The sequence below is a fragment of the Leopardus geoffroyi genome, chromosome B2, assembly GCF_018350155.1.
Source record: "Leopardus geoffroyi isolate Oge1 chromosome B2, O.geoffroyi_Oge1_pat1.0, whole genome shotgun sequence".
NCBI lineage: Eukaryota > Metazoa > Chordata > Mammalia > Carnivora > Felidae > Leopardus > Leopardus geoffroyi.
Genome location: NC_059332.1, coordinates 75567408 through 75581688, shown reverse-complemented (window position 1 = coordinate 75581688; position 14281 = coordinate 75567408). Strand labels below are relative to the sequence as shown.

At 42.1% G+C, this 14281-nt stretch overlaps 2 protein-coding genes across 4 annotated transcripts in view; both read right to left on the bottom strand.

Moving 5' to 3' along the window:
• LOC123608680 (cytochrome b5 reductase 4) overlaps positions 1-12526 on the bottom strand; it is a 100650-nt gene extending 88124 nt beyond the window's left edge. The window contains exons 1-2 of one of the 3 annotated variants that reach the window (XM_045498928.1): positions 12237-12526; positions 2236-2389 (exon numbers count right to left, since the gene is read on the bottom strand). In XM_045498928.1, coding sequence (XP_045354884.1) covers positions 2236-2362 — 127 coding nt within the window. In that variant the 5' untranslated portion in view covers positions 2363-2389; positions 12237-12526. Of the gene's footprint in view, positions 1-2235; positions 2390-5842; positions 6072-12236 lie in introns of those variants that run through there. The other 2 variants (XM_045498926.1, XM_045498927.1) reach the window with 2 other exon arrangements.
• Positions 8423-12873, bottom strand: RIPPLY2 (ripply transcriptional repressor 2). Its single transcript, XM_045500925.1, has 3 exons — positions 12523-12873; positions 12134-12198; positions 8423-8697 (listed from the first exon to the last, which is right to left on the bottom strand). The coding sequence occupies exons 1-3, from the start codon at positions 12871-12873 to the stop codon at positions 8550-8552; spliced, it is 564 nt and encodes a 187-aa protein (XP_045356881.1). The 3' UTR covers positions 8423-8549.
• Between the last annotated feature and the right edge of the window lie 1408 nt (positions 12874-14281).

The following is a 14281-nucleotide window of genomic DNA, read 5'->3' as shown; positions in this document are numbered from 1 at the left end:
GAGAAGTGGCTTCCTACTGTAGAAACAGAACTCAGACGTGCCTGTGGCCTGGACCAGCTGAGAGATGCTCCTGGGACACCGACCTCCACTTCACCCAGTCTAGCAGAGAACACTCAGGCAGAGTGGGGCGGTCATTGTGTACCAGATACTTATACCTGCTAAAACAGGTAGGCAGCATGGAAAGAGAGCAAAGAGGGTATTAAAAACCTTCTAAAAGGGGGGCGCCTGGGTGGCGCAGTCGGTTAAGCGTCCGACTTCAGCCAGGTCACGATCTCGCGGTCCGTGAGTTCGAGCCCCGCGTCGGGCTCTGGGCTGATGGCTCAGAGCCTGGAGCCTGTTTCCGATTCTGTGTCTCCCTCTCTCTCTGCCCCTCTCCCGTTCATGCTCTGTCTCTCTCTGTCCCAAAAATAAATAAACGTTGGAAAAAAAAATTAAAAAAAAAAAAAAAAAAAAAAAAAACCTTCTAAAAGGGCAAAAGGAGGTTTTTGCATCTAGCAGAATCCTCCTTCCAGCCTGTGGGTACTAGCCACAGTTGTATTCCCCTGAGAAACTCTGGGGGGTTGAGCAGCTGTTCTGTTATGTCATCACCTGCTAGGAGAGTCCATCCTCTCTGCCACTGGAAACACTTTCACTCTCGAATTAGGTGTTATGGCTTAAATCGTGTACAGCCCAAAATTCGTATGTTGAAGGCCTACCCACCAGTATTTCAGAACATGACCCTATTTGGATATAGGGTCAATGCAGATATAACAGATGAGGTCATTCTAGAGTACAGTAGGGCCTCGATCCAACATGACTGGTGTCCTTATTGAAACAGGAAATTTGGAAACGGACAAGCACACAGGGAGAATGCAATGTGAAGCTGAAGGCAGACTGGGTTGATGCTTCTATAAGCCAAGCAACTTCAAAGATTGGCAGCAAACCAGCAGAAGCTAGGTGAGAGGCATGGAACAGGTTCTTTTTCACAGCGCTCAGAAGGCACCCTGATCTCAGACTTTCACCTCCAGAACTGTGAGACAATAATTGTCTGTGGCTTAAGCCACCAAGTTTGTGCTTCTGTCTGTGCATCTCTAGCAAACTCATCGTCCCTACTGGTATCTTTCCATTGATCACATCACCAACCTACTATGACAACCACACACCTCCCTAATAGAACTTCTTAACAACGTTAAGCACATTCATTCAACAAGCACATATTGATGTCCTCTATGTGCCAGGCATGAAGGACTGAACAGTATGACTGACATGACACGGTCTCTCTCATACTGGTTACAGGATATGATCAGGATACTGATCAGGATAACTGACAACATACCATAATTACACAATGATAAAATCACAATTGTGCAACAGCACTGCATGACTAAATGACTCTTTAAACTGAAGGTAGTGGGCATATTTAACCACGTCTGCATGACTCAGTGATCTCGCTACGGAGGCCCACCATACATTTCCATGCCCTTTATTACTTCTGTTCCTCTCCGAGATGTCAGGTTGTTGATTACCATGAGGTCTGCTTTTATCAGCTCCCCTCCTCTACCTCTGCTCACTCTCTCCAATCCACTTATTTCTGGTTTGGCGTTTCTAATTTGCTACGGGCTAGGGGCGCCTGGGTGGCTCAGTCAGTTAAGCGTCCAAATTCAGCTCACGTCATGATCTCACGGTTCATGAGTTCGAGCCCCACATCCAGCTCTGTGTTCCCCCTCTTTGTGCCCCTCCCCTGCTCATGCTATGGCTCTCAAAAATAAATAAACATTAAAAAAATTAGTTTTCTACAGGCTATAAAAATTAGGTAATTAATATTGCTAAGAAAAACATATTGAATAATAAAAACTGCTTCATGTGAGAACTGAAGATTTGGCTTAAACACAGTCTTTCTGATTTACTTTCGATTCTCAGAGACATTTTTTTTTCTGGCAGAACAATTTCTCCCATTCAAAAAGATTCTATTACAAGGCACTAAGGCAGGACATTATTATACAGAGAGTATTACTGAATAAACTGCCCACAAACACTTGTTTTCTTTCAAAGGGAGTACAGCACAGATATGCTATGTAAATAGTTATCTAAGAAATACTGTGCAAATTCAGAATTATTTTATAGCCCAGTGTAAGGTATATTTTTCTTCTCTTATTGTGTATCATAACACCAAGTAATAGGACCATAAGGTCATATGGCACTCAACTGGAAAGCCCAGCCAAAACCTTTTGCAGTACATAATAAATAACCACGTACCTCTTATGCATATCCAACAATCATCTTTTGTGTTATGCTTTTTAAGTTCTTCTTCAGTTACTTCAATTAACCTGCCTTTTAATCCCGTTAGATCCTTTCCACTTTTAGTGAGTCGAATCCAATCCATAAGACTTCTGCCCTGTTTTAGAGGGACCTGAAAAAAGGAAAAGGGAAGAATTCAATGTGGCTTCTTCGAGTCAGCTGCTCTCCCCTCCCCTTCCTCCTACTTCTCTTAAGGCTGCTTCGTTACTCTTACCCTCATTCAAAAAAATAAGAAAATTCAAATCAATAATTCTACATTTTTTTTTATAGATTTAGGTGGTTGTCAAAATCATCTCTGCTATATTCGAATTATAAATAGAACAATATAAAACACCTGGGCTATGAGGTAGGGCTTAGAAACTCTGTCACACAAACAGTCATCAGAATGGTATCTAGTAAAACAATAACATTGAACCTGGAGTCAGAAAACAAGTCTTAGTTCCGGCTCTGTCACACGGAATTAAGCTCCTGCCTATACTTATATAACTAGTTTGTTACACAGTACCAGAGAAATGTTTAATGTAAAAGAACGCACACTCAAGGAAGCATATTGCTATACACTGAATGTGTGTGCCCCTCCAAAATTCATATGTTGAAATCCTAACCTCCAATGTGATATTAGGAAGTAGGGCCTCTGGCAGGTGACTAAGTCATGAAGGTGGAGCCTTCATGAATGGTATTAGTGCCCTTATTAAAAAGGTCTCAAAGGGCTCTCAGCCTTTCTGTCTTGTGAGGATGTGGGGAAAAGATGGCTATGAACCAGGAATCAGGCCTTCATCAGACACTGAAGTTGTTGGTGCGCTGATCTTAGAATTCCCAGCCTCCAAAACTGTGAGAAATAAATTTCCATTGTTTGTAAGTCACCTTATAAAATTTATGGCCCTCTGTTATAACAGACGGAATAGACTAAGATATTTATCAATTTCACTTTCCGGAATCCTACCTACTGCAGGCACTCATTTCCCCCCAAATAACCAAACTAATAGGTCTGTGGTACCACTGCAATTTCACATTCCTTCCTACCAACTACATCATCCCCTTCTTACCATCCCTGAAATTCTCTAGGTTTCTTGGTCCCAGTAAATGAAGTAAAGTATGAGAAAATGATCTTTCCCATCCCAACCCAAAATCACTTCTCTCTCTTATCTATGAGGATTCCATAATCTACTGAGTAGTTAAGCAACTCTAATCATGGGCCCTCCCTCCTTCAGTGGCTCTCCACACTACTCTACAATAAATAATGTCTCTAAATTCCCTCGTTTACCAGGCCCTTCCTATCTGATCATAGTTTACCTCACTAGCTCTGAGTTTTAGTTTCTGCTCCTTCCTATTACATGCTTTAGCTAAATGGGAACTGATTCCTTGATTGGTATGAAACACCTGCTCCTCTGCCTGGATCAATTCCCTTCCTTTCTCCCACAGACATTATTTCCTCCAGAAGCGTTCTCTGACCCTAACCCCTTGTGGTCATAACATACTGTTACAATTCTTATGACATTTGTAACTATTTGTCTGTGCAGCCTATTAGCTTATTAGACTAACCTCCTTGGAAACAGAGACCACATCTCCAGCATATGGTAGGTTCTCAATAAATATTTATTTACTAGTGTCAGTAGAAGTAATAAAGCTACCATATATTGAGTACATATTCTGTAACACACACTGTGCTGAGGGCTTTATACAACAATCCCACAACAATCCATGGGATCTGAATAAAAGCCTAAGGGCAAGTAACACAGAGGAGTGCATACCATATACCAAGATTGTGCTAAGAGAAACATTATCTCATTTAATCCTATGAACAGCCCTATAAAATGGGTACTATTATTCTCATTTACACCTGAGAAAAATGAAACTCAGAGATTTAGTCATGGGACCTGGGAAAAGAATCTGGGTCTTTCTCACTCAAAAATCTATGCTTTTAACTATTATGATATACAACTTCCCCAACTAGCTTCTATTTTCTCAACATCTACCCATGTCCTACAAGCCAGACTCAGGTTCTAACACTGCAAGATTACCTTATTTCATAAAGTACGGGGGGGGAGGGGTGGGGGTTGTCTGAGTTTCCTCTTGAATTACACAATAATTGTATTTTGTTCTCTTTTTGGACCCAAAGACTCACCTTTATCATCACCATCTGCGAACCTTTTGTCTTTGCTTCTGAGCTTTCTCTTTTAAAATGATGCTGAGAACATGGTTTGTAGTTTGAACAGAAGGCCAGAAATTCATATTCTAATTCAGATATTCTTTCTCTGCAAAGGCTATACCATTTAGCCAAGAATTTAGCTCAAGGAAAGAAACGGGTCAAACATCAAGGAGGAGGGGTCAGATGATTAGATGGCTGGATGATACATGTAGCAATAAATGAAATGTCCCAGCCAGAGTCACATCACATCAAATTTTGGGGTACAAAGCAACATGTCTTAAACAGTTCCCTTTCTGTGATATAGAGATAGCAAAAGCACTCATTTCATGGGATCACTGTAAAGATTAAATGAGTTAATACACACGAAGCACTCAAAACACTTAGACCATACACAGTAACCACCGAATAAATTTTAGTCATGTTATTACTATTGTTAGAGTTACAGACTTCTGAAAAGCTAATGAAAGCTACAGATTCCTGAATCCATAATTCTAATCCAGAGTCAAACTCCAGATTTAAGTGAAGGGGGGAAAAAAAAGGCGGTAAAGATCCTAAATAATGCTAAGATCCAAGAATTCAGAATTGGGGGGTGGGGGGAAGTGGCCCAAGCAGGTGGAAGTTTCAAAAACAAAACATGAAGTTATAGAATGAGGAACTAACAAATAACTGGAGTAATTATCTATGTTGCAATGAACACAGGAGACAATTTTATTAAATTTTGTAAATATAAAATACATTTGTATTCCACCTGTTGCTAACAGTAACTATGTTTAACTAAAAGTTAAAGAGTATATTAGCTTCAAAGTCAGCAAGTGGTATCAGTAGAAAAGGCAGTGATTAAACAGGTACCAAAAGTAGAAAGGCAGCATGACTAAAAGAAGTGTCCATAAACCCTCCGGAGGACTGGAGACATTTGTTCTCGCTTCCCCAATCTTCCCTAGTTGCCACCTTTGGAGGGATGGTCACTGGCCAATGTCGCTACTTCCCAACCTTTCCCTTCTCTTAGGGAACCACATCACTCACAACTCCTTCCGGCAAGTGTAGAACAAAAGACTGGAGATGAGGATAGGCTGAGGGAAAGAAGCTAATACTGAATACCTATATGATAACGTCAAGCACTGTGCTGGCCCAGTCATACACGACTAAATTTAATTCGCGGGAAAAGACTTCACGTTAAGGGAATTGCGGATGGGAAAGAAAGGGGCTAGTAGGTGAGAGGGAGGGAGGTTAGGAGAACTCAATGATTGCAGACATAAGTGGATCAGAAAGAGATCGTCAGCAAGGGCAGGAGGGAACGAAGGCGAGAGCGGAGGACAGGAGGTGGAAGAGGGGTCCTTAGAAGAGAATGGACCTTTGGGTATCAAGGAACGCCGGCGGGCGGCGAGCTGAATGAGACCAACGGTGTCACCCGCTTACCTTGCTACGCCCCCCGGAGGCGACGCGCTGCTGTGAGCTGGGGGCCGGGAAAGACTGGGAAGGGACGTTCAGCATCCTGGACCCCTGGCCCGGGCCCTGCCCGGGGTCCGCCGCCGGACAAGATCTCTCGGCTCGACCCCCTCTACGGTAACACCTACCGCTCCGGCTCCGAGGCCGGGCAGAGGCCAAGCCCCCGACCCACTTCCGGGGTCACCCGGGGTGAGGCGCGCCATGACGCAGCACGTTGAGGCCGCGGAGGGCGGAGCCAAAGGAAAGAACGGAGCGCCGGCAGGGGAGGAACCAGAGAGACGTACGCATGCTTTGTTAGTCCTGAACTCTGAATTTCAGCACCGCAGGGAGGTGACAGCTATTCCGTGGTAGCATTTAAGACAGAGGGAAGCTGTTCCTTAGCCTTGGTGCTGACAGAATCTGAAAATAAATTCTTATAGACTGTTAAACCAGAACACAAGTGTCTGTCTATTGTTAAGCACTACCACCGCACTACTTGAAATATGGAACAAAGTAACACTTTCAAAGCATTTTGATTTCTCTGAAACTCTCTACTGTAAGACACCTGTCTGTACAGGAAAGAGAACCTTTAAGAATTAAGGTGTCAAATGCAAACAGCCACTCCTACTAGGTGAAGCTTCACCTTTAAGAACCCCCGCTAATGACTAACGAATGAGTCGAAGAAGTAAAGTCTCCTGCTCTGATCACCACTCACAAGCATTTCCTCTTCATCTAACTTCCTATCTTCACTGAAGGATACAGGGAATTGCTTACTGATACAACCCCAAATGGAGTGACGAGCAGTTATGTTTGAGTCAAATAGGTTTAGTCTGAATGCCATCTCTCTGCATTTAATAAATAAGGCCTTATGCGAGTTATTTGAGTGTCTTAAAGTTTCATTTTCCCATCTGCCTAATGGGTTTAGATTTCAGTAAGGATTAAATGAGATGTCATATGTAAACTACCTGGTATAGTGCCTGGTTGGTTAGTAGTAGCCAATAAATCAATAAATGGCGGTGGTTCTTCATACCATTCCAACATATTGATGAGAGAAGCTCGAATAGTATGCAGGTAAAAACCAGTCCCTAATGATCAAAGTCCAGATTCGTGACCTGGTGGATTTTTTGTATATCCCTTGGGGTACACCCACCTCCTGAGTGCAGAATCCAGTGAAGAGAAAACGTTTTCAGGAGAAAAAAATATACTTGTAAATAACTCTCCCTAATTGAGGCCATTACTAATTTTTCCTGACTCTGACACATGATTTGAACTTACTCTATTTCAACCGCCTTGTCCTTAAGGTTAGAAGGCAAATTGTGTGAATCTAGCCATTCAAGTAAGAGGATTTCTTAGCCAGGTAACCATCTTGGACCTTCACCTCTACCTATCACCATTCTGGGATATTAGGAAACATTTTATTGGCAATTAAAATGCTTATTGTGAAAAATTGTATTTAAGCTAAAGAACTTCACAACCATAGTCTATCTACTATGTTACCTTTACCTTACAATGTGCTCCTGTTTTCTCTTTCATTAAATAAGGTGTTCTTTCATAAGTCTACATTAAAAAAAAAAAAAGCTTGGGGCACGTGGGTGGCTCAGTCCATTAAGCGTCTGACTGTTGGTTTAGCTCAGGTCATGATTTAATGGTTCCTGGGATCAAGTCCTACATTGGGATCTGCACTGAAGGGGCAGAGCCTTCTTGGGATTCACTCTTTTCTGTCTGTCTCTGCCCCTCCCCTGCTCACGTTCTCTCTCTCAAAATAAATAAACATTTAAAAAGATTAAAAAAAAAACTTAAAAAAGCTAATCACTGACAATTTCTTATTCACTTCCCACGAGAAAAATTTTTACATGACAATATTAGGAGCAAGGAACCAGAACAAAGGAAGGTGATGTTGTTGAAAATCACTTCATATCTGCCAAATGTCTTAGTTCCCCCTTGGACAGAAATAGAAAAATATCAAATTCTAGCCTTTGGCTCCCCTTTTATTGACTCCATGTAAGTCATACTCACTTTTTTTTCTCGTTTTAGTTCTGGGAATCCCTCAATGTAGCACTACAATTATTGAACACCCATGCTATTTTACTACTGGATTTAAGGACAGCAGAGGAGTATTAAAGTGACAATGACTTGATCCTTCATTCATTAAACATCTCTAAAATTTAATAGCCCTGACATTAATTCCCACTCTCAATTATGGACAATGATTTAAAGTGTTTTTCACCATTTGCAAGCAAACACATAATATTGTGTGATTAGTAACATAAGGTGACTTTCTTCATTATCTAATAATATTCATCTGCAACTACAATATCTAATGAGGATTGGTAAGAAATACCAGATGTTACAAGATTAGGTTGAAAATTAAATATATTCACTCTCTGCAAAGTTTTAGCTAAATACTTGCAGAATTATAATTAAAGTTAAATTTGTAATTTGATGAAGAGATCAAAATTATCTTTTGTAAACCTCAAATGTTTACAATACAATCAAGACATTTGTACACTGCACTTATTTTTCAATTCCAACATTGGATTATAGTGTAAGGATAAAAAAAAGCCAAACTACTTTGTAATTCCAAAATATTTCATTTTATTAATAATTTATATACAAATAAATTAAAGGATTATGATACATTTGTACACTAAATTTAAATTCTATAAGCTTTTAATGTCATCAAAAGTAACTAATCAGATTAATTTTCACAGATCAGCTCCTCAATTTCATCTTCACTATCAGAATCTTCATAAAATGAAATTGTGGCTTGAATTGGAAAATTTTTCAGAAGAGCTTCTGCTTCTTGATATAAGTAATCATAACACTTTGATTTGGGCCAAAATAGTCTGAAAGAAGCAGACAACATAATATGCTTTATTTTTTCACATTCAGAATCCTTATATTCATGAAATGTTCAAATTTCAAGAGCTCCATATACTTAGCAATTGATGTATGCCTTTAGATAGAGTTTTAAAATGTTACTATCACAGGTTTCATGGGAGTCTACTTGCCAAAGTATCAATAACTAGTTAATTATTTTTAAATCTTTATCCAAGCTATAAATTGGATCAAATAAATTCACACTAAACCCTTTATGAGCATAAGATCAGTATTTAGCTTTCTTCAGGTATTACTGATATATTTATTCTTACAATATACAGAAGAAGGTTGTCTTCCAATTTCCAAATTCCTTTGGGAAAAAAATGAATTCTACTATTACATTAAAATTTTTGATAGCCAATTTTATAAAGACAACAAAATGTTACGCACCTTCCAGAAAAGCGGAAATCATCTAGTATCTCAACTAAAACCCACAAATTTAACTGTTAGTTACAGATGTAGCCAATGTAAGTTTAGAAAAGTACAAAAAGCAATATTTTAAAAAGTTTTTCTATGCACTCACACCAGGGGTATAACAAAGCTTCCTCTGACCCCAACCTTGATCACATCTCCCTTCCTTTTCCCCATCCAACTAAATTTGGAAAATCCATATTAAGATATTGAGAATAATACTGGCTTTATACAATAATTTTCATGTAACCCAATTACCTCATATTTTCAAATTTTTGACAAATATTAAACTTGCCATATGGCCTTCTATTATTTTTCATACAAGGAAAAGAAAAGAAGGATATGGCTGACTCACCAGCAACAGTGCAGTCATTTTAGTGTAGGGTAATTAGCCCCAGCCCCAGGCACCCATTTATAACAGAGTGATTCTAACAAAGAGAAGGTTACATTGTGCCCAGTATACTCCATTTTAAAGAGCAGAAAAGTAGGTAATATAGTTTATAAATGTTTCTAGACAACTGGTAAAAAAAAAAAGTTTTTAATTTTGATGCCTAAATAAGCAATCATCAATAATTCAGTTGTTCAGTAAATATTTTAGTGATCCCTTGTGCCAGACATAATTCATCATTCAAAGATAAAAAAAATCATGGTCCCTATCCTCAAGAAGGTGATTAAATAAAAAAACTGAAACACACAATAGTACTCAAGATTGAAATTAATAAAAATAAAATAAACTTGAAGAAGTACTAATTAATGGCTACAGTAGTTCAGAAGAAGAAAGGAATTTCTTATATAGGAAACAATTGATTTTCTAATGCTTAACTAGAACTGTCAAATCCAAAGAATGTTGTTTAATTGTTACCACACTCTTCCCAGAATCTCTGACCATTTTTCTTTCAGGGACTTGACACTTTCCTGAATTCTCCCCCCGGCTGAATGGTTCTTCTCAGTCTCCTTTGTGGATCCCTTTTTCTGTGTATACAGGTTAAAACTGGCCTTCCCAAGCGTTTTATCAAGAGTGATCATCTCTCCTCCCGAAGTCCCCCGGAAGACCTCACTCACCACCATGATTTCCCCAAACATTCATTTACTGAAGACTCTAAGCTGTCCGTATTTCCATTTAAGATCTTGACTGTGGGCCCGTTACCTACAGATGCAACTCTTTACTGGACACATCTATTTGGATATCCCATAGGCCCATTGAATGTGATAGATGAAAAACTAGACTCGTTATCTTGTTCCCCAAATCTGTTTTAAGCCCTAATTTCCACTCTGTTGGTGCAGCATTCATCTAGTCATCAGACACAAACTTGGGAGCCATTTTGTCTTTCTACCTCTTCTTTACCTACTATATCCAATACATTATAACCCTATTATGTCACCCAAGCCTTCCCCAAATTCTGTCAGTCCCAGCCCCACTTCCAATGCGTCAGAATGGCTCTTTAGCATATCTTGCCTGAATTACAATAACTTCCAACTTCACTTCGGTGTTCTAACTAAGCCTATATACCATTTTCTTCGTGCTTTTTCTGAAACACAAATCTGATCACACTTCTCTTCTGGTTAAAATCCTTTGAGTAACCCCCAATAGCATCTACAGAATTAAGTCCATGGGTTCCCAATGCCACATACAGGATTAGGACAAAACTCTCTACCATGGTGTGCAAGATCCAGCCTCTGGCTTACCTGCTGGAATGACCACACCTTCACTTACCCAAATTCCAGCTCCTTGATACTCCCAGAGGGAGCTATGGTGTTCTATGACTCTGTATCCTTTTTCCTATGCTATTTTTTCTGTCCCCTTTTCCCACACCTACCATCCATCTGGCTAACTTTGAGACTCAGCTAGGTAACCACAACCTATCGTACACACTTTCCAGATCTTTCCCCACTCCGTCTGGCAGAGTTAGGTGCTTATGTTTGGCCCATACAGGTAAAACTGACCAAACTAAACCATGACAACACTTGTTAAAGGGGTGTGATTATTTTTTTCCTGTGTCCGTTACTAGTGCTGGCACATGGTAAGAAATTAATCAACATATATTGCCTTCTCCATGCTGTTTATAAGCACGTACATATGAATATCATACATGTCTGCATTTCACAGCTCTCTGAAGCAAGCAAACTGCAGAATAACCTTTCACCTGAATAACAGCTACAAAGGATTCTACAGAAAGGCTGACTTCCTGTGCCTGGGAACAGCAGAGTAGCTCCTCATTGTTATGTCGAGTAACTTCTATCCTTTTTACAGTGTTTAGCGATCTTTACAATTTTCATTACACTCCATTTTCTCTTACATGTCAAGCTCATTTTGCCGTAACACCGCCACTTTGAACACCATTCTTCCGTCTGGTTTGCAAGACAATAAGATTATACACAGTCTGGGGCGCCTGGATGGCTCGGTCAGTTAAGCCTCCGCCTTCCGGCTCAGGTCATGATCTCAGGGTTCAGGAGTTCAAGCCCCCGCAACAGGCTCTGTGCTGACAGCTCGGAGCCTGGAGCCTGTTTGGGATTCTGTGCGTGTGTGTGTCTCTCTCTGCCCCTCCCCCGCTCGCGTTCTCTCTCTTTCTCTCTCAAAAAAAATAAATAAATAAATAAATAAAATAAACATTGGGAAAAAACCCTTTAAAAAAAAAAAAAAGAATATACACAGTCTGCCTGTTGTGAAGTCAATTTCACCGGACCTCTTCAGCATTAAAAATAAAAGAAAAAATTGGTTTGCTGGCACACGCTGTCACCGGTCTACTTTCACGACACCATCCACTTTCCGTCTTTATAATATATTTTTTAAGAGTTTGCTCAGTGTGCACTGATTAACAGTTCTTTTAGGTGAGAGCGTGAACTACATTAGTCAATTCGATTAGTAAAGGACCTCTGCGATCCTTGAAGACAGATTTCCCAAGACAGAAATGCTGCAAGGCCAGCCGTGGAGCTAGGCGGTGCGATTCCCGCTGGAGGAACGGGAGACCTTCGGGGAGGCCTGTCACTCACCTGACTGGGTGTCTGTATTGGGAAAGCTTTCCTGCGGCTTCGGTCATCCCGGGGCCATCCGGCATCTGGGGACGAAAGGACACGAATCGCAGTTATCACTCACCTTGTAGAAACGGGGAAAGCGCGCGATCTAGCGTTCCTCGCGCCGGCAGGGAATGTGACCCCGGGGCTGTCAGCAGCCTCGCTCCCGACCGTATCCGTGTGTCCGCTGCTCTGGATGACAAACTCGCAGCATCAGGACCCACAGGGCCTCTGGTAGGGCCTCGGGCGGGCGCGATCTTAAGCGAGGGGCAGGCCGGGCGTGTGTCCCCCTCGGGCAGGGCATACCCAGTCCCGGTACATCATCTGCGCCCCTGGGAGTCGCGGCCCGAGGCGCGCGGCTCACTCACCGCCTCCGCCGCGTGGTGCCTCGCCCCCTCCTCCCTGTCGCCTCTGGCGTCAACCCAAGGTCTCCAGAGGCCTGCGGATCTGCGGGGTGGGGGGCAAAAGGCGCGCAGGGGAGATGTGAGCCCAGACCCGGGAGAACAGCCCGCAGCAGAGCGTGGACCGGGGGCGGGTGGGGGGCGGAGAGCGGAGGGGAGGAGCTCGGGAGATGCGGGCGGGAGGGCCGGGGTGGGGGAGGCGCCGCAGCCGGAGTCCGCGCCCCCGCGCGGCGCGGGGCGGTCGGGGGCCGCGGGCGGCAGGCGGCGGCGGCGCGCGCGCTCGCCGGCCCCGCTTGCCGAGGGCTGCCAGGTTTCCATGGCGCGGCAGGGCTGGGGCTGGGCGGAAGGCGGCTGCCTGCTCTCGGGCAAGCCAGACCTCTTCCCCCGCCAGGTCCGAGACCTGAGCTTTATATAGCCCCGGCTGCCTGCTGCATACTGAGCGGTTCGCGCCCTCTCCGCCCCTCTCTCCCCAGCTAGCCGCAGAAACAAAAAGGTTGCGCGTGAAGGCGCGGCAGGCCGAACCTCGGGTGCGAACGCGTGCAACTCCCAAATGGCCCGGGAATGGGTTTTGTCGAGCGAGTGTTAATCGCTCTTCGACACATGGCTGCGGGGGGAAAAAACAACACTCGCCCGAGCAGCCAATTTCCAAGTGAAGAGTCTAGGAGGGGATAAAATGAAGCAATTCTACACGTTTTGTGTATTTCTGCAAGAAGGCCAAGTGGCTGGTAATTGCTTGACTCGGGCCTTTATAGAATGTGGTAAATGCAAGTAGCTCGGCATCCCCGTACTCTAAAGGCTGGGATGCGGACTAAATGAAAAGGAATGGCCTTAACTCCTCTTTCTGGCAGAATTAAAACTGGGTGAATCAATGGGCTCCTGACAAAGGGATATCTTTGTTAATGTATTGATAGACTGGGTTCTGCCTGTTATTTGTAGAGAATAAAAAAATTCACAAAAGGTGGATCGTAAAAGACTGTTCCAGCCACCAGAGCCGGAGATTGGAGTCATGTGATTTAGGCAGATAGCTCTGTATTAAATTCTCATATCTTTGTGTGGTTTTCCCCAACATCTAATCAGTGGCCCCCTGAAGATAAGTCTAGAGTTTCATGTATACACTTCGGTCACTAGCTGGCATTGTGTTTCTCAATGATAATGAGAAAATTATTTTATGGAGGCAGGGTTGTGTAGAATGATAATGAAATCTTGAAAAGTTATGGGACAAGTTGTCAACCTCTCTGTGCCCCTGTTTCTCCTATTTAAGTTAACCCTCACTTATTACAAAGGGCCATTATACTTGGTAAGAACTGTTATGCTTCAAAGGAAAGATGATATACAAATGCCACATTTTTTTTCGAAATGTTTTAAATAATAGAGCTGAACTTCTTAAAAGTTGTAGATAAAACTTTTGGATGTAAGCCATAGTGTCTCTGCTATTCATTCAGCTACTGTGTAGGAAAATAATGTAATTAATACTTCAAGATCTATAATGATCCACATATTAAGAGACATATTGTTTGCTTCAGATAATGAAATCAGTAAGATAGGTACCTAATGCATGTCTTCATGCCCTAGAATTACTGTTGGCTAAATCAAATTTATAGAATGCCTGCTATAATGCCACACATGGAAAGCCCTCAACAAATTTTAAGCAAATTTATATATATATTTTTAATTTTAGAGAAAGAACACACAAGTGGCGAAGTGGAGGAGAGACAGAGAGAGAGAG

Excerpts from the sequence above, each read along its gene's own strand:
- RIPPLY2 (XM_045500925.1), bottom strand. The coding sequence starts at position 12,873 with ATGGAAACCTGGCAGCCCTCGGCAAGCGGGGCCGGCGAGCGCGCGCGC. Across the intron at positions 12,199-12,522 it reads GGCACCACGCGGCGGAGGCG|ATGCCGGATGGCCCCGGGAT; the intron begins GTGAGTGAGCCG and ends TTTCGTCCCCAG. Across the intron at positions 8,698-12,133 it reads CAATACAGACACCCAGTCAG|ACTATTTTGGCCCAAATCAA; the intron begins GTGAGTGACAGG and ends TGCTTCTTTCAG.